This window comes from Mesoplodon densirostris, chromosome 4 (assembly GCF_025265405.1).
Source record: "Mesoplodon densirostris isolate mMesDen1 chromosome 4, mMesDen1 primary haplotype, whole genome shotgun sequence".
NCBI classification, from domain to species: domain Eukaryota; kingdom Metazoa; phylum Chordata; class Mammalia; order Artiodactyla; family Ziphiidae; genus Mesoplodon; species Mesoplodon densirostris.
Genome location: NC_082664.1, coordinates 23,628,436 through 23,651,966, shown reverse-complemented (window position 1 = coordinate 23,651,966; position 23,531 = coordinate 23,628,436). Strand labels below are relative to the sequence as shown.

The following is a 23,531-nucleotide window of genomic DNA, read 5'->3' as shown; positions in this document are numbered from 1 at the left end:
CTTGTAGATTCTTCCCTTTCATCACGTTAAGTATATCATGCCACTCCCTTCTGCCTTCTAGAGTTTCTGCTGAGAAATCAGCTGTTAACCTTATGGGAGTTCCCTTGTATGTTATTTGTCATTTTTCCCTTGCTGCTTTCAATAATTTTTCTTTGTCTTTAATTTTTGCCAATTTGATAACTATGTGTCTCGGCATGTTTCTCCTTGGGTTTATCCTGTATGGGACTCTCTGCACTTCTGGACTTGGGTGGCTATTTCCTTTACCATGTTAGGGAAGTTTTTGACTATAATCTCTTCAAATATTTTCTCAGGTCCTGTCTCTCTCTCTTCTCCTTCTGGCACCCCTATAATGCGAATATTGTTGTTTTTAATGTTGTCCCAGAGGTCTCTTAGGCTGTCTTCATTTCTTTTCATTCCTTTTTCTTTATTCTGGTCCACAGCAGTGAATTCCACTATTCTGTCTTCCAGGTCACTTGTCTGTTCTTCTGCCTCAGTTATTCTGCTAGTGATTCCTTCTATTGTAGTTTTCATTTCAGTTATTGTGTTGTTCATCTCTGTTTGTTTGTTCGTTAATTCTTCTAGATCTTTGTTAAACATTTCTTGCATCTTCTTCACCTTTGCCTCCATTCTTTTTCTGAGGTCCTGGATCATCTTCACTATCATTATTCTGAATTCTTTTTCTGGATGGTTGCCTATCTCCACTTCATTTAGTTGTTTTTCTGAAGTTTTATCTTGTTCCTTCATCTGGTACATAGCTCTGTGCCTTTTCATCTTGTCTATGTTTCTGTGAATGTGGTTTTTGTTCCACAGGCCACAGGACTGTAGTTCTTCTTGCTTCCGCTGTCTTCCCTCTCAAGGCTTTGAGTTTTAAGCAACTTGCCTAATGCCACACAGCTAGAAAATGATTTATACTCAATGTTCTGTCCATAGCCACTAATGCTATACTACTTCCTGAAGAGAACGGCCCTATCTGTAGATGACTGGACCCAGTGAAACTCTGATTCATAGCTAACTATACGAAAAAAACAAGCCAACACAAACAGCTAAGTCAATCAAAACTACATAGCAATCATGTACACAAAAAATATTAAAGAAAAGGAAGCATATAAGCTGTGTATATTTATATATGTGTGTGTGTCTATGTATCCTTAAGATTATTTACCATTTTAGACATCACAGACATCTTTTCTCTGCATTAGGACCCATTATCAGGACCTGACTATATAGTTTTAACAACTGAAAGGGATTTTGCTTTTAATGATCTCACTAGAAGCTTTCAATTGCAGATCTGTGTCTTATCTATTGATATATCCCATCCCCAGCATCCAGCACAATGCCTACCACATACTAGATGCTCAGTACATAGCAAAGGAATACAGTAGTCCCCCATTATCTGCGAGGGATATGTTCCAAGACCCCCAGGGGATCCTTAAAACTGAAGATAGTACCAAACCCTATACATATTATTCATACATACCTATGATAGTTTAGTTTAGAAATCGGGCACAGTAAGAGATTACCAACAATAACTAATAATGAAATAGAACAACTGTAACAATATACTGTAATAAAAGTTATGTGAATGTGGTCTCTCTCTCTCAAAATATCTTACTGTACTGTATTCACCCCTCTTGTGATAAGAGACGATACAATGCCTACATAAAATGTGATGAGATGAAATGAATGAGGTAGGCATTGTGACATAGCATTAAACTACTGCTGACCTTCTGATAATACCTCAGAAGGAGGATCACCTGCTTTGGGTGATCCTGGATCATCAAGCCATGATGATTTGGATGGTTGGATGTTAGGAGCAGAGGACTGAGATAGGTGGAGATCACGGGTGTTAGAAAGTGGGACAGCTCAAGATTTCATTATGCTACTCAGAACAATGTGCAGTTTAAAATTTATGAATTATTTCTAGAATTTTCCATTTTATCTCTCTGGACTGCAATTGGTCCAAATTTGGTAATTTCAGTTACCGTGGCAGGTAACTGAAACAATGGAAAGGGAAACCACTAATAAGGGGGGACTACTGTACAATCCTTAAATTTTAAAACTGTGTTCTAAGGTGAATGTTCCATTTATATGAATGTATGACAATGTATACATACCTGGAACATCACAGATAGTGGAGAAGAATTTATTTTAAGCAGAACAAGGTAAACTTTACACTTTCAATATAAAATTTCCCCCACTCTTTCTTAAATGCAAATAATTAAACACAAAACATGTTAATACAATCTTCTGGCTAACTTTTAATTATGGAAAAGTTGGAAAATTTAGTATTATCTTCAAAGCAACTACACCCCGGCAACAGATACACTAATTATGTGTGAACATTAGACTTAGTCAAAACAAAGCATGACAGAAGAACTAAATTACAATTGTCAAGATTGTAGGCCTAAATTTAGGAACTTAAGCACATTTAATCATAAACTTCAAACTAATTTAAATTTTATTTCCTTGATTTTAACATTACTAGAAAGGTAAAAAAATATATACGAAATACAGTGAAACAACAAAATGAGGAAAAGATGAGCAAAGTATGAAGAATCTTTCTTCTAGAGGTTGATGACATCCCACCCAGTGATATTTCCTTCAACAAAGATGTTAGTTATTAACCCTTATCAAGAACAGGAGTCATCTGGCCCAGTCTATCCTGCCTTATCCTATTATCCAGATGTTAATAGTCTTTTTTTCTATTTGACTTTTATCACACTCCAATGCAAATCCTTTTAGGAAGTTGGTAAAGACATAGAACGCAAATTTAAGTATTCGATCTTCTATTCTTAGTTGACTTGTGGCCACAAAAGAAGTGACTCTAGAAGTCCCTAGTATTCTACCCAATGCCTGGTATATAGCAGACACCCCCCAAATTTTACACATCTACTGATAGGAAAGCAGTGAGCGTTCTGGGAATATTCCAAGGTTGCCAACCTTCTTAAGCTTCAGTCTCTGTAACTACAAAAATGAGCATAATAGTATCGATTTCATAACATAACTATGAGCATTAAAAGTGCCTAGTGCACAGTGACCACCTCATCTATTATATATTGTATTTTGAACCTCAGTTTCCTCATAGGTTAAAAGAGATCAATAAAATCTAACCCAAAGAGTTGTGAGAATTCAATGAGTACACATATGTAAATCAACTGGCATAAATACTTGCCATAAAGTAGGTCTTCAATAAACCATAATTCCTTTCTTTGCTACCTTGCCTCTAAATGCCTATGTTAAGATCCAGAAGAAATTTAAAATCAAAAGTATTAGAAGGTTACTAGTTGGTTGAAAGAATAAAAATCACAGCATTCTAATAAACTTTTATGATGTTTTCTGGCACCAATACAAATTGCTATGAGAGCCTAACAATTAGCATTTAGTAGTACATAAACTATGTTCTAGAAGAAACACTAGAAGAAATTCAAATAAGTCTTTAAAATTAGAATTCATTCACATTTTTACCTTTTCTTCTAGTTGGTCCTTCAAACACTGGTATTTTAGCTTCAGTTTTTTGTTCTCATTTTCATTCTGAGTTAATTCCTCTGTCAGCCTGTCATACTGTGATTTCAACTTCTCTAGCTGAGAACGCTGGACTTTAGCCATATTCTTATCTTCTAAGCTTTCTGCCTGAGAGAAAAAGGAGAAAAGAGAAAGTCCACTGGCCACAGCCAAGCTGTACACAAAACAAATTCCACATTATATCAGTGGGCAAACACTTCGAGATTTTGCTACCTCTAAGCATTCACACATAAACATACATGCAAAGAAAACATTCTTTGCATGTGTTCAATCTCTTCTTAGCATTCACTGAGCAACCAATTAAGTGACAGGTACTCTACTATGTGCTGAAGATAACAAGCATGAACCGTAAAAGAGAAAGATACAACAGTCAATTCTGACAACGATGAACAAGAAGTGCTTAATAAAGGTGCAAGCAGAGGTACGTGCAACCCAAAGAAGGGACACTAACTGCTGAGAGGGGAAGGGTTATTAGAGAAAAGTCCCCATAAGGATATACTATGGGATATTACTGCCTGATCAGTCTCCTCATCTATAAATGGAGCTTAACAATATTCCTATGCAAGCAACACTCTCGTTTCTGTGAAAGGCTTGTGTACTTTCTGTACAATGTAATTATTAATACCACTCTTGTGGGGCTAAAAAGATTATGGATCAGAGTACCCAAAAAACTATAACTAACTTAATATGAAAGAGTTTACCAGTGATTATTTCAGTACCAATAGTGCAATAAAGTACCTCGTTTTCGTTTATTATTTGGAATATAACCAGAATCAGCTTTAAAAAAAATCAATAGGAATAATCTGTGGATGGGATTCAATAAGGATTTGCCAGGCATGTGAAGTTAAAGACTTAAAATAACAACAATGTAAATACTGACTATATGTCAGGCACTGCTCTAAGACCTGTTCGTATAGTTGTCCCTCATTCCATCTTCACCACAACCTGACTAGGGAGACACTGTTATTGTCTCCTGTTTTGAAACTGAAGCAGAACAAAAGTAATCATTTGCCCAAGGGTATGTAGTGAGTAAAGCAGAGCCAGGATTTGAACGCAGGAATTCTCTCTACTGTCCATGTTTTCAGCTGCTCTGCCTCACTGCCTTTAAAAGGTACATATATCATATGGGTTTAAAAACCAACTTGCAGTGTTAACTAGCTACACCTACCAATTATTGACAGCCTGTAAGCACCCACATAGAATCTGTTTAAAATACATGTTTCAATGCCTAAAATATATTTGTTTCTTTCCTTTGTATAAGTTTATTATATGTATATAATCAGGTACATAGGAACATAATCGCTGGAAGCAATTTCCCAAAAGGAAGAAGTTTTGTGAGTTTCAGACAAGAATCTATACCTTATTCACCCCAAAAATTTCAGCTAAGACTTGATGCCATTTTGAGTTAACAAAAGAACTGATGTTTTTAATGAAGAATCCTGTATTCACTACCCAAAAATAAACTTAAAAAATAAAGTCTCTCATCAGGAAAACTGTTCGATTATTATTTTAAGTTTCAGTAGAATACTTAGCTTTTTTTGTGTCTTATAAAAAGTGTAGGTATAGACAGTTTTCCCCCAAGGCCAGTGGTGTCTGGGCCAGCTCACAGAGACACTCAGGAACCAACTGTGCTCGTCTTTTCCCAACTCTGTCTCCAGTGATGCTGTTTGATGGCTTGAAACCAGCCAAATGGGGGGTTTTATACCACTGAGCTTGACAAATGCTACAAATCAGGGTTCCCCTCTTTGCCCCCAGAGAACCTATTTTTAAAACAGTTACCAGCACACTAATGGCTAAGTTTGACTAAGAACTTACTTCTTGCTGTAGTTTTATTATTACATTTACATTTCATTTTAGGGTTTACAAAGTGATGTAACACTCAAAAAACCCTGTGATACAGAAACACATTACTGTTTCCATTCTACTGATGAAGTACAAAAAGGTTAAGTAACTTGACCAAGATCATATGGCCAGCAAATGGCAAAAATACAGAACTCCACTCTTGGTCTTCTGATTCCAATAAAGGCTCCTACAAAATTATTTTTGTTGAAATCATAATAAGGTGATAATCCAATATCCTTCAAATATTAATAGCAGCTGGAGTATTTCATTAAAATATTTTACATTTAAATTTAAAAACAGGCATGAGAAGGGTGGATCTAGATGGGGAAAAATATAACTTCTGCAGAGAAAAAAATATGGGTAATGTATCACACTTATTAGACTCAGAAAAAGTAGTAGATTAAGGTGAAGCCGAAAGACAAAGAAATGTAACATTTACAGAGCTATTTATCTAAAGCGCTCCTGTACATAACTCAGTATATTACATCTTGGATGACGACCACTGCTATCAACTCCTGTTAATTAATAAAAATGAGTCAGAAGTACAGAATTATATTCATAAAATAGCATGAGGCGGGGTTGTTCCTATGGGTAACTTATTCAGTTTAAGAGAAGAGTACTGGGCTCTCACGACCTCTGGTTCTCCTGTTAAGCTCGTATGCTTCTTTTGTACCACATTATAGAGTAACTACAACACCCCTCCACATCTCAGTCTTCCAAATTAAAAAAAAATCTAAAGTTTTCGTAGAATCTACAGAATAGTTCTAAACGGTGTCTTCTTTATATACAGGTAATTTCTTAAAGCTTTATTGTCACCTCACTATACACAAATACAAAGCACTTCCTTTGGATGAGGAAAGCAATTTTACCACATGAGAGGGAAAGAGCCAAACCAGACAGATCACAAAGCAAGTCAGCAGCAAATCCTTTGATTTCTAGCTTTTCAAACATTTTAACCCAACATCCACGGAACATGTTCTATATGTCTCAAACATCATGCTAGACACCATAAGAGGATACAAAAATGGCTAAGACCTGCTACCTGCCCCTCTGGAGATGTATGAACACACAACAAACACACCATAATATAAGGCAGCCTAAATGTGCTGTACTAGCAGTTCCGAAAAAGAGCTATGGAAACACAGAGAATAGAAAGATTTATCCCAACCTCAGTTGAGATATATGCCATCTTCAGTGAATCCATAAAAGAAGTGAAAAATTAATTGGGCCTTGGAAGATTAGGCAGCCTTTTTCCTCCTGCAGATTGAGGGAAAAGACAATCCAGTCCTCATGGTGTTTTCATACTAATAAACGGAGATTAAAAAATTAAAAATATGGACTCTATATCATATGATGATGAGTGCTATGGAGAAAAACTAAAGCAGGAAGGAGGGATAGATTTATCACACTCCTGACAATCATGTTATGAAATGACTCCCCTGCATGGTGATAAATGCTAATACCATTAGATCTTACAATATTTCCCCAAATGTAAGATCTCTATTATGCATTTACCCAGGCAACTTTGATTTGGAAAAGAAGGGGTAAATCTCAAAAGCCTTGGGTTTACAAAACCCATAAGCTGATCCACTTTAGTTACCATACCAATAAGGACCATGATTATAGCTTCTATGGCCTTGACAAGTCTTTGCCTTTTATATTTTAGGAGATCATAAATGTTGAATGAGGGCACGTTTCAGGTCCACGACTAACTGCCGCCTCTGCCTTTCCTGAACTCCCAAAATAGCTAAACGTTCTTTTTAAAGGGATTCAGTGCTCTGAAATAGGTGCTCCCAGGTGGCTGCTATAACTCATTTCAACCTGGCCGAACAGGCATGAATAAGCCTCTTTATTGTTAGTTCTATCTTCCCTTCAGTGCTTGGGAATACAGAATGATCTCTAAAAGTTTACGCTTTATTAACTTCATGAGCCACCAGGAAATTTCCTCCAGTACCATCAGGATAATTCAGTGCGGGTACCTTCAGTGTCCTAATATGATTCTCGGCCTCGCTCTTTTCTTTCTTGAAGTGCTTCATCAGCTCCTGGATATTCTGTTCATGTTTAGTTTTCACACTCTGCAATGAGGATGTGAGATCTTCCAGCTCCCTCTGGTGAACATCTCTTTCCAGCTTTAACTGTGTAATGATTGTAGCTGTTTCTTCATCTTTAGATTTTGCCTGTGTCTTGAGGTCAGAAATGTTCTTGAGTACCTCTTTCCTGGCTCTCTGTTCCTCCGCCAATTTATTGGCGAGATCTGCCCGGATGGCACTCAAGTCCTTGATGGCCTCTTGCATCTCAAGAAGCTGAGCTTGGTCCTTGGCCTGGCTCTCCTTCAGCGCTGCAATTTCTTCCTCCAGGTGCGCTTTCTCAGCTTTCATCTGGCTTTGAATCTTACTCTGTGTTTTCAATTCACTTTCTAGCCTATGGATGGTATCCAGGGAATCCTGGACTTCTAGTTCAAGGTCAGCTTGATGAGACTTAACATCACTTAGTTTCTGCTCCTTACAGTGAAGCTCCTCCTCTTGAAGGGCGCGCCTGGTTAGCACATCATTCAGTTCCTTTCGAAGATTCTCTATTTGTTGTAACGCTGCATAAAGCTGGCTTTTCAATTCATCCTTTTCTTTTAGAATCTATTGGGTTAGGAACAGAAAGCAAAAATTACTGTAAAATTCACCATATACACTGCCAGAAAGCAAAAATAAGGTTTAGGCCACAAGGAGAAGAAATATTCATAAAATAATATTTTGTATTTCTTTCTGGTTTTTTAATGAAAAATACTTTTTAGGCTAGAAAAAGGAAGAAAAATACAATTGCTCTGAAGTAGTACCACACTGAGATATATGTTTCAGATTTTCATCACCAAAACATATCAATCCATGATCATAAATAATTATTTAAATGTAAGATAAAATTGATCAAAAGAATGGGGGAAAAAAAGGCTCCAATTATAATTTACCAGAGGTTGAAATAATACAGTGTTACTTAAAGTAACATGATTTGCATTTCAATAGCACACTTTTTAAAAGGAGACACCTCAAAACAGATACAGAACAGATTTAGAAGATAATATAGGGAAGCAAACAAATATAGTCTATGAAAGGTTTTGGTACAATCAGTCATTATTAATCAAATAATGTCCACAGTGACAAGAAACACACCAGTATGTTAACAGGGAGTCTTCAAGTCCCATGAAGGTAGAAATGAGTTTGAGATTAGGAGAGGTTGGGAAAGGACTCACAAGAAAAGTCAAAGGACCAGAAGGCCATCGCCCTCCGCCAGCCTTTTTAGGGGGTTAGGGCTAACATTGAGGGACAGCAGCCAAGAACTAACCTGCGAATCCTCACCATCCATCAATGCAAACAAAAAAGCCAGCAGCTAAGGAGACTGAAACTGCCCCACCCCCACCCCAACACTGGCACCAAGACCATTTCTGTACCTGGTTACTGATGCCTACCATGGCTTGAACCCAGAAAAAAAAAATTAAGATTCATTTTAGAATTAGAAATAATGAGTTAAGATGCAAACAGTTTCAAGGCATTTTTATACTTGACATTTTACACTGCAGTGTGAAACAATTCATGATAAAATGTAATGAGTCAATCACTCCAAAAAAAGTAGTTTCCTCAAATCCCTCTCATTTTAACAGGGAGAATCAGCATGAAGCTAACATGAGAAATAATAAAAGGAGGGGATTAAGCAGTTGAGCTCTGACCAGAACTGAATTTGATTCTCAGTCCAGTCATAAGCAGTTCTATGGCCTTAAAGAAATTATTTATCTTTATAAAGATAGTAATACAAGCTACATCACAGGGTTGTGATGAAGACTAGTGGGAAGGGAGAAACAAAAAGTGGGGGTGGGATTTAAGTTCAAGGAGAAACCAGGATCTCAGGGAGGTACTTATGCAAGATAGTGATCAAAGCTGTGAAGAGAGGGGATAACTGATAAAGCAATGTCCCTGGATTGAAAAGAGTCTGGAACACAGATGACAGAGTTCACTCTAGAAGAAAGATTTTAACGCAGGAAAAATGGCTAGAAATATAGATAAGCCTAAGGGTGGATGTATTATTTTTCTATTGCAGTGTAACAAATTCCAACAAATTTTGTGGCTTAAAACAACACCCATTTATTATCTCATTGTTTTCCAGAGGTCGTAAATCCTGGCAAGGTATTCTGCCCCCGGTCTCCTAATGCTAAAAGCAAGGTGTCAGCTAACCTGGGCTTTTAGCTGGAGGCTTTGGGGGGAGAATCCACTTGCAAGTTCATTCATGGTGTTGGAAAAATTTAGTTCTGTGGACCTAGGATGTGTTTCCTTGCTAGCTTTGGGCCAGGGGTTTTTCTGAGCTTCTGAAGGCCACCCACACTCCTTGGCTCATGGACTCCTCTGTCTCTGCAGCCAGTAACACCACACTGAACCCTTCTCATGTTTTGAATCCCTCTGACTTCCCTTTCTCCCAACAGCCAGAATAATTTATCTGCTTTGAAGGACTCCTGTGATTAGATGAGGTCCATCCAGATAATCTCCTTATCTTAAAATCAACTTGCCAAGTAACATATCATAATCATGGGAGTGATATTTCATCTTATTCACAGGTTCCAGGAGTTAGGTTGACACATCTTTGGGAGGTCACTCTACATACCACACAAGAGAAGACAAAAACTGACAGAATCCAGTCTTGGTTGTAAGGGTGATGTGGGAGGGACCTTAGAATGAGGGGAGGGTGCATAAATATAGTAACTAATGTTTGGAACAGATAACATAGGCCCCTGGCCCTGAGTTAAGAGACTCCCATGTAGCCCTGAAGATAAAAATCATATTTCCAAGATGGCCCTAGCACGTAAAATGTCTTTGATTTCAAAATACCATAAGTTGGTTTAAACAGCAAGGATATTTCTTTTTCTCACATGATGGGAAGACCAGAGATGGGGTGTCTCAAGAAGAGTCCTTCAAAACTCAGGCTCTGCTACTCTACAACTCTCCATGTTTCACCCTCAGCTTCAGTGTTCCAAATATTACATCGATTCATGACAAAAGTGACAGCCTTTGGGTGGACAGTCTCAGACTATGTTGGTCAAGTTTAGAATTTCTTTGGCAATATAGATACTAAAAGCTAAGTAAGTTCTGTCTATTTTCTTTTGGTTAATGCCTGGCTAGTAGCCATAGCCCAACATTTTGTCTAGACATTGACTCCGAGTCTGAAAATGTCAGTGTCTTAACCACCACCTCAATGTCCTGGACATTCCCAGGGGCCCTCAGTTGAATAGCCTTTATCTTGAGGGAATTCAAAACAATGGACTTGGGTCTCCTTTGTCTGGCCAGAAGCACTTAAATAGGAGAACTTGAAAGGGGCCTGAAAAACCAGGCTTGCTTTTTACCCCATTTAAATTTCTGCTAAGTTTCCTACCTCTCTCTCTTGCTTGGACTAACTTCTGCATGGATAAACAATTTGGCTTTTCTAACTCTAAAAGACTCCAAATTATCAGATTCAGTAAATGTGGATTATAGATTGCAGATTTTCAGTCTCCCAATGCCCCCAAATCTTGCTCTCTGCTTTTAGACAGAGCAGTTTCAACCTATACTTGTCTTTCCCTTCCAGGACTTTTCTGAAGGCTGCAATAAGTACACAACAGACTCCAACATCCTAAAGTTTTACTACTGGTCACTTAATACCATTCCCTGAAGCAGAGCAACAAGGTCCCAAGGTATGACTTCTGATGGTTCAATCAACAGCATGGCAAGTTTTTCCGATTATTCCTTTAGAAACGTACGATCCTCCCTGTCCTCATCCCACTTCTCCACTTAATCAATCCTACATTTTAGGTTCTTTAACTTATAGCTCCTTACTCCTAGAACTGATGTTTCACATAAGCTTGAATTTCTTCTGCTGAGAGTAAGAGAAAACTCCAGTTCAAGCTGGCTTAAACTACAAGGTAATTTATTATCATTCCAGGCAGAACTGCTCCACAGTATGTCAAAGCTCTAGATCCACCTCTCTGCACTGCTCTCAGCAGTACCCTCCCTTGGAGTGAGGCTTCATTCTCAGGACCATAGCAAGATAGCTTCAGCCATTTCTGGCATCACAGCCAAATATAACAACGTTCAGAGAAGAGGAACATCTCCCTCCTAGTGTTATCTTTTTTAGGAATGAGTAAATGTTTACCAGAAGCTCCCCAACAGATTTCATAGTTCATTCTTCAGAAGAATAGTTCTTGATCAGAAGAGGGCTATATGTCTAGTAACTGGCCTACATTAATTTTTTAATGGAATGGAATGAATTGCAGTGCGGTCAGGGAGGTAACCAAGACCACTATAGGAGCCAATTGATATCCTATGTACGTTTTGCTAGTACCACTCAAGAGCAGGAACAGAAAAAGTAGAGAGTTGGGTTGATTCCAGATTGAAGATCAGTAAAATGTGTGAGGTGGAAGCAAGAAATTGAAGATGCTGGTGAACATGTCGTCAGAGTAGCTTTTCATGAAGTCCAGTCTAACAGGAAAAAACCAATTCCAGGAAACAGCTGGTCAACCAAAGGAATGTGGAAAGATCAAAATCAGATGGTAATAGTTAAAAGAGGAAAAGGGAATAAAAGAAATGTGGACAGAGACTGAAATTTTAGAAAAGATCTGAACACAGAGAAATTACAGATGATGACAAATCTTAGCCATTGAAATTAGCTGCTGAGTGATTTGAAGATCACTATAAAATAGGAAATTAGTGAAGTATAAGGATACAGAGTTCAATGGGTTGCTGACTTGAACTTGGAAATCACCAAAGATACTGGCAAGAATTACATGTAATGAAACAGGCTGAGGGAAAGCCAGGTGTGAAAATCCTTGGGAAATGTGGAGGCGAAATGGAGAAATAAGTAGCAGTCAGGAACAATGGGAAGGGAATGTTCTAACCAAACACTGCTTCCATAGAAGAAGAGCTGTAAGGGATGATTGATTATAAGAGGAGGATTGAAAATGGCTGGTGTGAAGCCAAAAGAATGATACGGCCTAAAACCATGGTGATTATAGGAACAGGAACCAATTCCTCAAAGGCCTGATGCCCAGTATATATAGTTTTTTGAATTAACTAAAAGGTAGACAAGAAACATTTTTAAAGAAAAAAAGGTTATTTTTCTGCATGTGAGGGAACATGCAGAAAGACTACTGGATTATACTAACATATCAGTGCTCTAGCCTTTCTTAAATTGCATATAACAATTACACATTAAAAAAGTATGCACTTTAGCACTGATCCTTCTTACTTTTCAACCATTAAGAAATTCAAATTTTAAAAGACAGTATATATTACATATAGCTCTTTTATTTCCCTCAGCATGAAGGCAATACACAGAAGGAAAAGATGGCAATTTAAGATTCTTGAAGCCAAATCAAGCAAAAAGTTCAATACATGGGCAAGCCAATTATTCTGCCAATTCAACAAGAAAAACAAGACAAAACCAAACCAAACCTAGGGATCATTCCCATTATCCATGTTATAAAAAAGAACATGAATTTGGAAACATTCAGAAAAGTATACATTATGATCAAAACCCAAGTTCAGATTTTTTCCTTTATCATTTTCAAAGCACATATAAAAACCAATGACTTCAAAAAGCACTTTAAAAACGGCAAAAGTATCACAATTTATGATTAGATTATTTATATCAATAGAATTTTAGACCTTCCAATATGCGTTCATCTACATATCTCTAAAGAATATCATGATTCCCTGATATAAACATCCATGTCATTGTCCTTTTTTCCCCCCAACATTTTTATTGGAGTATAATTTGCTCTACAATGGTGCTTAGCTTCTGCTGTATAACAAAGTGAATCAGCCATACATATACACGTATCCCCGTATCTCCTCCCTCTTGCGTCTCCCTCCCACTCTCCCTATCCCACCCCTCTAGGTGGTCACAAAACACCGAGCTAATCTCCCCGTGCTATGCAGCTGCTTCCCACGAGTCATCCATTCTACATTTGGTAGTGTATATATGTCCATGCCACTCTCTCACCTTGTCCCAGCCCACCCCTCCCCCTCTCCATGTCCTCGAGTCCACTCTCCACATCTGTGTCTTTATTCCTGTCCTTTATTCCTGTTCTGCCCCTAGGTTCTTCAGAACCCCCCCTTTTTTTTTTTTTAGATTCCATATATATGCGTTAGCATACGGTATTTGGTTTTCTCTTAAGGAAAGTACACAACCTTACCTATCTGGGTTTTTTCTGCAATGATATGCTATTTGTTTGATATTCCATATTCTTCAGTAATGAAGAAGTTTTGTGATATGATATATATCTTATAATCTTACTAAGATTCCAAAATGTAAAAAGCAGGAAAAAATAAATAAGAGCAATTTTTAAGAGAATAAAAGCCTTTGGCCTTCTAATGAATTTTTAATTGGCACATCTTAAAGCAGAAAATAAATTAAGCTGGAAAAAGAAAAATGGAAGTAGGCACAGAACTACTTTGAAAATCCAAAAATTGCATCTTCTGAGCATATAAAATGGCTCAACAAGGCTACTTATTAAACAATTAACTCATTCTTTATAAACTATAATGTGTTTTATTTGTAAACCAGTATCATTTTTATTTTAACATACACTTCCAAATATACCCTGGAGTCATTTTTGGAAAATAATTAGTCCTACAAACCAAAAAAGGAGTAGGCTGTATTACTACTGCCCTAGGGTGGCTCTGTGATTTTATTAAAAATTAAATACTCTTTAGAGGCATTATTCAGTAAGATATTAAAAATATACTTTTTCCAAAGTTATTTACAATGTATTTCCACATCACAGACTTACTGGACACTTGAATTTGCAGTGAAATATCTGTTACCCTTTCTTCCTTGATTAACCGTTGCTCTAACTGCGACATGCTGCATTAATTTTTAAGGCTTTTAAAGTGGAAATTACAATGCCTGCTGTGATAATTGTAATACTACCCTAACTGTGGCAATCACTTTAAAACTACTTCTTTGCTTATCATTAGCAATGCTAAGTGATAAAAATAATTATATCAAGAGTATTCTGGGAAATGACTGTTTAACAATTTTTAATATTCTGAAAAGCTCAATCTAGATAACTCTCAGTACCATGGATTAGGATACTGTCTGATGGCGTGGACCCTTCTAAATTTCCTCTAATTAAGTAAAATCCCCAGATGGTTCTCAATCAATCAATCCCCCCAACCACTCTTCTCTCTAGCTACCTCCCTTATAGCCAGGCTCATTGAACCAGCTGCCAAACCAGGCTGACAACAGAATAATCAAGGTAGAGCAATTTCCTGGGATCAAATCAATTCAGATTCAAGCCTGAAAGGCTTAGTGCTGCTTTACCTTGGGGCAACTAGTCATCCAGTAAGTGTCAGATGGGTTAAAGTGAAAAGCACTCCATAATGAGCACAAAGTGATCACTTCCTCCATCTTTTATATGTCCAAGAAATTCATATGTAAAAACGAAAGCATCTTTTCCATGACAGCTCATCTGTCATGAAATAAGCATCTGTCACTCTTAAGTGCTGACAATTGATTTTATAAATATAATTGCCCTACATTTTGCTTTCTTTTGAAAGAAAGTTGACTTATCCAAATGACTATTCTTCTGGAACATTCAGAGTTCTTGACAAGTGACAAATGACAAAGCAGAAGTGATAAACCAAGACTAAACATGGATAAAAATCAATCATGACTTTCCTGCTTATTACTTTAGAAACATCTGGGTTTAATTCAATACAAAGATACAGTTGAGAATCAACATAGGAGCATAAAATCCATTTAAAGTAACTGATTATACAAGAGAAAAGATGATGTGAAATGCATACACAGATCAATGAAATGCTTTTTGTTGCTATCAAAGAGGCACAAAAGTCTTAAAGAGGTTTGAGATCTGATAATACCGCTCAGTGAGATTATCAATGTCACTCACTTAACTTATAGAAGTTGCCAGAAAATGCTCCAGTAGTAACGGCTGCATTTGAAACGCTTCTTTCTAACCAATACTTAAGTTGAAATATACAAATAGATGAGATTTTAAAATACATGCATTGAGGGAAAAGGCATGTGATATTAAGGAAGATTTTGTGATTCTCTTCCATTTGGATATTAAATTAGGGAACTAAATTAGGGAACTAAAAGCTATACTAGAGGAGGAGAGTGGATCTACTTTAAGTGTAAACTCTGAAAAGCCACAGAATGTTAAAAGATTACAAAGGCTTTAAAAAGGTTTTAAAAACTAAGTTACCTTTTACCTTGAAATAGTCTAGACATAAAGACTCTTCTATCAAGAACATCTTGATAGGTTATATGCACAGCATAGCATTCAAGTGTTTGTTCAAAGGACATATGAATGAATGTTTGGTCACAGCAAAAATCAGTCCTCAGGAATCTGGCTTTTATACCTGATTATTCTTGTCTGTCAGTTGATCAAGAATTTCAGATTGTTTCTCCAGTGCTCGCTCTAACTTCTTATGCTTAAGCTTCCATTGCCTAATGGACTCCTGAGCTTTCAGCTTCAGCCCTTCTCTCCTCTCCTCTGCCTCTTGTCTCAGGGCCTCCGACTGCTGGAACTCAAGGAGGTACTGCTCGGCCTGCTTGGTTGCATCCTCAGCATGCTGAGTCAGCTTTGAGATCTGGAGGTCAGCGTGCTTATGTCTGGTGTCACATGTCTCAAAGTGATTCTGGATCTCCTTCAGTTCATCCAACATCTCTAGTTGCTGTTTCTCCCTGTTCTCCAATTCACATGTTAAATTCTAGGAAGAAAGCATTTGAGATATCAGGAACACGTTCTTGTCAAAATTAGATGCATAACATATCATCAAACAAGAATCACTAATGTCACTAAACTAGCAATCAATCTAGAAAATATGATCTTTTTCCATGTATTTTATGATCACATTAGTTGAGAATAATTTTTTATAAAAATATTTTCTTTTTTAGACTACTTCATTATCCAAAAAGGAAAAATATGTTTTTTTCCAATTGACTATCACTAAAATAGAAGGTCTTGCTGACGAGAAAAACAATGTGCATTACTTTAGTAAGAACCTAGTGTTTTGTACAAGTGAAGAAACATCAATGTTTTAAAATTTGTCAGATATCAGAGCAATTATATGCAATCATACGTAACGCTTCACTTTTTGGCAGCACCTAAAATTTTGTTATAATAAAATAAAAATCTGTAACAAAAAATGAGCATTGATGATAGAAACATCAGTAATAGATAACACTGTATGTGAACGTCCATTTAAAAGACTCTCAATAAAGTATTTATAGATAGGTTATTTCCAGCTAAATTAACATAATGTTATAAGTTGATGAACTTACCTCAAGCTTACATAAATCACTGCAGGATAGATTTTTAAATAAACTTAAATTTATGTGGAATACATACCTAATCAAGAAAAGAACCTAAACTCTTTTTTTTTTTAAGAACCTAAACTCTTAAAAGCTAGCTTCCCCAAACCAAAAGTGGTCAATAATACATTTGGAACTTACACTTAATCATCATGATTCATACATATTTTTAATCTGAGAAGAATGGGCAAAGATGGATTGTTAACTTCAAAAGTGAGAGGACATTATATAACATTCTATACAAATAAAATAATGAATATAATCATTAACATTAAACCACTCTTGTAAAACTCTGGGAGTGACAAGTTCAAATACAAGTGCTTCCAATGTATCCCATAAGCTGTCCCTCCTGAGCCTTAGTTTCCAAATACCTGTGGTTACAACGGTGACATGAAAATGTCATGTGTCCAAGTAAGACTGGATTCAGAAGGCTAAGATGACGCTGCAAGCTGGACAAACAATAAACATCATCTACACTGTCCTGAAGCACCTACAAACAGAGACTGGAAACATTTAAAAACCTCCTATGACTCTAACAGCAAAATGTTCAGTTCCAGATTCATCATCCCTGAACTGTGGCTCAAATAAAGTTAAATTTCTCTCATGATTAAAGTCATGGTGTGACATTATGGCAATAACATAAAAATAATGCCTCAAAAACAAGAGGTTTGCATTTGCTCAGTTTGCTAAATTCAGTGCAGCCTGGAAGAGATGAGTCACTTCTTTATCCACCCAAACAAAATAGTAAATTGAGAACCGTGCACTTGTTTGTGTGGAAAATTCTAAAATGAGATCAGAAAACCCTAGTGATGGTGGTTTACCCCTTTGCCCTTATCTAAAAGTTTTACCACCATGCCAGAAATCAGCTTTATTAACAAGCAGTATTCAAGTGGTTTTCCAGATCAAGAAAGAGACACCATTTTTTTCCCCACAACAAAGACTTGGGAGAGTGGTTTCACTTGCTATGTGTTAGGCAGATAATTTACAGAAAGGTTAATAAGATCTGGCTACAACATCAAACAAGATAATAATCTAACTGCGGAGATATTCAGACTATCAGCTAAATTACAAGAGTGGATAGTACAAGGTGATGACGGACAGCTACTTGGACAGGTCTATATTCTACAGCGTGGCTGGGGAGGGTCTCTCTTAGGAGGTGACATATGAGCTGAGATCTAAGTGAGAAGGAGCTGGCAATAATAACAACAACAACTACTACTACTACTACTAAAGTTTATTAAGCAGTTAAGTTGTGCAAGGGATAGTGCAAATGCTTTATATGAATTACCTCATTCAATGCCACCACAAAACTAAAGTAAGGCACTCTTACTATCTTGGTTTTACTGAAAGGTAACCAACACTTGGAGCTTGCCCAAGTTCACATACTTAACAAGTGAGGGCACAGGATTCAGACCCAGATAGTCTGACTCCAGAGCCCATGTTTTCAACTCTTTACTAAGCTTTCAGATTCCCAGAGGACCCTAACTCCATGCCTCTTCAGTCACCCACTCCCATAGTCCTATCCTTTTTTTCAGAACTGTCACCTTTGAATCAAAAGGTATGTCCAACCCCACCCCTCCCCATTATCTCCCCCTCAGGCTTCTGGCTTTATCTACCAATCTTCCCAGTTCCCTTTTCTTCTCCTTTTCTTCTGATACATCTGTTCCTCATTGTCAAGAGGACGACCATTCCCTTGATATTCCTTTTGCTGATTTTAAATTCCAGGCTCTTTAACCTAATTTTCTTAATTTCACTTTAGCCACTCCCTTGCTCACATCTCAAACTCCTTTTAAAAACCATTCATCTACTGAACTTGAACAGCAAAACCACCAACTCTGGAGGAACTACAAAAATCTCCTATTTCCTGTATCAGGTTACTCAGCCCTCCAAGGAAAATCACACGTGAGTATCAGTTGATGTGATGGGACACTGAAAGCCATCCTCAGTGCCCAGAAATTCTTCTGCAGGCCCCCACCCAGTCCACTGTACTATCTCAGAAACTAACAGCTTTTTACTCACTGTAGGATATAACATAGCTCCCCCGTGAGAAATAAAATTGAGGCTATTAGGCAGGACACCCCCCAAATTTCCTACATATACCATCCTGAATCTTACCAATGGTTAGTCTCTCCTCCTCTCTAGGCTCTGAGGAAAAGGGATCTTTTAGAGAAACTAGCCCACCTTTGCTATTTCCTTCCACATCCATCAAGGGATTTACTATACCAATTATGTCCTCTCCTTCAAGTACTGAAGCTCTCTTTCCCTACTGGATCATTCTTCTCTATTTCTCTCACCTTAAAAAAAACACAGTAATGGGGCTTCTCTGGTGGCGCAGTGGTTGAGAGTCTGCCTGCCGATGCAGGGGACACGGGTTCATGCCCCGGTCCGGGAAGATCCCACATGCCACGGAGTGGCTGGGCCCATGAGCCATGGCCGCTGAGCCTGCACATCCAGAGACTGTGCTCCGCAACGGGAGAGCCCACAACAGTGAGGGGCCCGCGTACCGCAAAAAAAAAAAAAAAAAAAAAAAAAAAAGTAATTTTTTTTTAAACGAAACAAACAAAAAAAAACCTTTATCAATCTGACATGATCCTCTAACCAGCACCCTGTACTCTTCCCTTCCTGTTAAACTCCTGCAAAGAGCAATCTACACTTGATGCCCCACAATCTTATTTCCAATTCACCTCTCGATTCACTGGTACTGGTTTCCATCACGATACAGAATTAAAATAACTCTCATCAAGATCCCCAAAGATAACCTACAGCCAAATACAATGGACTCTACAAATCTTTCCTAATATCCTTGTTGAATGTGGCACTGCCAATTACTTCTTCTCATTCCTAATCTCTCTTCTTCCCTTACTTTCATAATATACTCTTCACTAGTTCTCTTTTTTCTTCCTGTTTTTTCATAGTCTCCTTCCCTGGGTCTCTTCAAATATTTGGCTTTTAAATAGAGATAACTGTATAGGGTTCTAGTATTAAGCATCATTCCATCTAGACAATGCCTTTGGTGGTAAGTATATAGGTAAACAGAGATATAAGTGATTCCTAAGTCAGAGCCAGACTGATCTTCTCAACTCCAAACCTTTAAATATCTAATTACATAATGACTTTCTACACTTGGTAATCCCATGGGCATCTTAATTTCAGCATGTCAAAAAAGTGAATTTATTGGATGCCCAACTCCTAACAAAAAAATAGTCTTTTTAAAATAGCAGTAAAGGCTCTCTGCTGAGGAAGGATAAAAATGGAGGTGGACTTGTATATTTAAATACAGTGAGAAAGTTGGAAATAACTGCTGTAGGAAAAGAGAAAATCAACAAGAGATAAATGTTTAAAAGCTGACAAACATAAATGAGGTTACAGTTAGACAGTCTCAAATTTCTAATGGACCCAAGAGTATATAAAATTTTTCGAATTTCTCCAGCATTTCTTTTGAATCCAGAAGTAAAATAAGTTCAGCATTATTTATCCTTCTGTAATTACAGAGCACAAGAATAGGCACAGGATTAATATATGCAAGCCCAGAGCTTAACAACATAATAGGAAGATCCTATTCAGTCACTGTTTTCAGATTCTCTTTAATTCATCTTCCTCAAAAAACCAATCAGAATAATCTCATTGTAATAAACATTTCTCCCCATCAATCAAAAGATTATACTATAGAACCCTCATAACAATTCCTCCAATAAACACACACACTCATACATACATACACACACATTACACACATATACACAGAGAGAGCACATGAAGCATACAAACACATCATTAATGCATGGATAAATGCTTTCAAGGTAGGCACGTATAGTAAATATTAGTCTCATCCTATGTACTACATGAAACATTAAATGGAAGGCAATTTTCTTATTTATTCCATTATGATGATTTTCAATGCCAACATTACTGTCATACATTCCTAGAAGCATCTTCTACCCTGAAGAACTTTTTATATTTAAATTGTGAGAAATTATCTCAGCTACTAGAGCTGGTTAAATTTCATATTACTTAATTAAGCCCATTATTTACTTCTCACTCTGTAAGTAACCATCAAAGATAAGAACAATCCAAAAACACAGAAACACACTTTTTACCAAGAATCCCTTCCAGTTGGAGGGGAGAAAAAAGCTTTAGAATCCTAAAGGTAACCATTTTAGTTTCTGTGGCTGGGCCTGAGAATTAAACTAACATAAGACAGATTAACAGGAGAAAAGAACATGAATTTTATTTAATACTTTTATGTATACATAGGAGCCTTCACAGGAAAAAGGAAGATGCAAAGAAGTGCTTGGGACTGAGAGCTTATATACCTTTCTAACAAAGAATTCATGGAGAGATGACAAGACAAAGGAAAAGGGATTTAATAGTGGGAAAGTGACTAGGAAATATATGGGGGAATTAAAGATAAGGGTTATTTTAGGTTTGTTTGTACAGATCCATTTTGGCATCAACTCCCAGTCTTCAATGATGACAATGTTCTCCGCTTCCTGGTACAGGGAGGGCACCTTCCTCATGGGAAATACTGACATGCTTTTAGGTAGGAACAGGAGGTCAGATAGCCCTTCCTGCATCTACTGGTTCTCAAGTGCCCTTGGCTGAAAATACTCAATATGCCAAAGTGGCATATTTTCAGGTGGCATGTTTTGATTCCCTTCACAGTACATTACCAGAAGATTTATAAAAGCTCCAACTTACTAAAACTTCATACATTTGAACGGATTTCTTTTCTCTTTCCTTCTTCGGGTGGGAAAATATATTAATGGGTAGTTGTGTTGAGGGTCTCAGGTTTGGTGATAGCTAGAAGGATTCACAGAACTAGAAGCATATTGAAGCATATAGTTGTACTTATGGTAAGATTTATTAGAGTGAAAAAATACAAGGCAAAATCAGCAAAGGGTAAAGGACATGCAGTGAAGACCAATGCAAACCAGGTACAAGCTTCCAAGAGTCTTCTCCCTCCCAGTGGAAACACACAAGACATGCTCAATTCTTCCAGCAGTGAATTCTGACAACACATGTGAAGTGTTGTCTACCAGGGAAGCTCATCAGAGACTCAGTGCCCATAGTTTTAATTAGGGGCTAGTCACTTAGGCACTGTCTGCCTAGTATGTACCAAAATTCCAGACTCCCAGAAGGAAAGCAGGTGTTCAGCATAAACCACATTTTGTTTGTACAAAAGGTCCAGTCACAGTAGCTACCCTTATCATTTAGGGAAGGTTTCATATCAGTGTAGAGAAATGATTATCATTCAAGTTCCTAGATGACAGACAAGGGCCTACCTTGCAAGCAGGCCCTCCTGAGGAAAGCTGTCTCGGGCCTATTAAGTTAACTCTTCTCTTCCCAGCAGTAAAATGGCCAAAGAACAGAAAGGAAGAAAGATAATAACGCCCTAAACAAGTTCTTAATTAAAAAACAATTAATTATAAATAATACCTGTAAAACAATGCATTTAGAAGTTGATAGAAAAGAACCCTCTCCCTTTAAAATTGGTTGGCTTTGGCTGCCATTGGCTCCCTTTTTAATAGCTGCAGTGGTTGTACTCAAATTCTAAGAAAATTACAGACGGCCTACTCATATGAATAAGGCATTAAAACACAAATAGGAAAAAAAAAGAGAGAGAGAGAGATTCTATTAAAAAAAACAATGTGGATAGGACCCACCATAAATTCTAGTGTTAACAGATCACACATCTAAGATCATAATTTTACATATTTTGATTACAAGGGATATTTATCAAGTTGAAATTACAAAAGTGGAAAGATTGGATAAGGTAGGAGAATAATGGAGCAAGTTTACAGAATAAAGAAATCAGCTCTGTCTAGCATATAAAAATCTTTCCACCCACCTTCTTCCCATTTCTCATATTCATGAAGAAGAATTGCTAAGCCTACATTTAAAACATTTTCCATGAGGAATTAATTAAAGGACAAAAAGTAGACTATGGTGTAAGTGGCAACAATGATTATTTGTTCAACTAAATACAACAAAATACAATTTCTCCTCTACTCTTAATTGACAGTCAACACACACAAAAGATTAGCCACCTTAATGAACATTTAAAAGTGAAAACCTGAAAGAAGATGTGGCACATATATACAATGGAATTTTACTCAGCCATAAAAAGAAACAAAATTGAGTTATCTGTAGTAAGGTAGATGTTATACAGAGTGAAGTCAGAAAGAGAAAAACAAATACCATATGCTAACACATATATATGGAATCTGAAAAAAAAAAATGTCATGAAGAACCTAGGGGCAGGATGGGAATAAAGATGCAGATCTACTAGAGAATGGACTTGAGGACACGGGGAGGGGGAAGGGTAAGCTGGGACAAAGTGAGAGAGTGGCATGGACATATATACACTACCAAATGTAAAATAGCTAGTGGGAAGCTGCTGCACAGCACAGGGAGATTAGCTCAAGGCTTTGTGACCACCTAGAGGGGTGGGATAGGGAGGGTGGGAGGGAGGGAGACGCAAGAGGGAAGAGATATGGGGATATATGTATAGCTGATTCATTTTGTTATAAAGCAGAAACTAATACACCATTGTAAGGCAATTATACTCCAATAAAGATATTAAAAAAATAAAATAAAATAAAAGTGAAAACCTGGCCCCAAATAAGCCAGGGTACAGTGAATGGCATTTATTTTAAATAAACATTTCCGTATACAGTATTATGTACTTCATGTGGAAACTTGTAATGGTAATGAGAAAACAGCTAGACTTAAAAGACGCAAAAGTAACACCTATAGGGAGATGGTGGCATACCATGGAAAGAGCATGGCTTGAGTTCAAATCCCAGCTCTGCCAGTCTATG

General features: G+C 37.2%; 1 protein-coding gene across 3 annotated transcripts in view; it reads right to left on the bottom strand.

Moving 5' to 3' along the window:
- Nucleotides 1-23,531, bottom strand: part of CEP128 (centrosomal protein 128) — a 448,858-nt gene that overhangs the window by 287,318 nt on the left and 138,009 nt on the right. For all 3 annotated transcript variants that reach the window (XM_060097969.1, XM_060097967.1, XM_060097968.1), the window contains 3 exons: nucleotides 15,756-16,106; nucleotides 7,344-7,994; nucleotides 3,466-3,630 (listed from right to left, as the gene is read on the bottom strand). In XM_060097969.1, coding sequence (XP_059953952.1) covers nucleotides 3,466-3,630; nucleotides 7,344-7,994; nucleotides 15,756-16,106 — 1,167 coding nt within the window. The remainder of the gene's footprint in view (nucleotides 1-3,465; nucleotides 3,631-7,343; nucleotides 7,995-15,755; nucleotides 16,107-23,531) is intronic.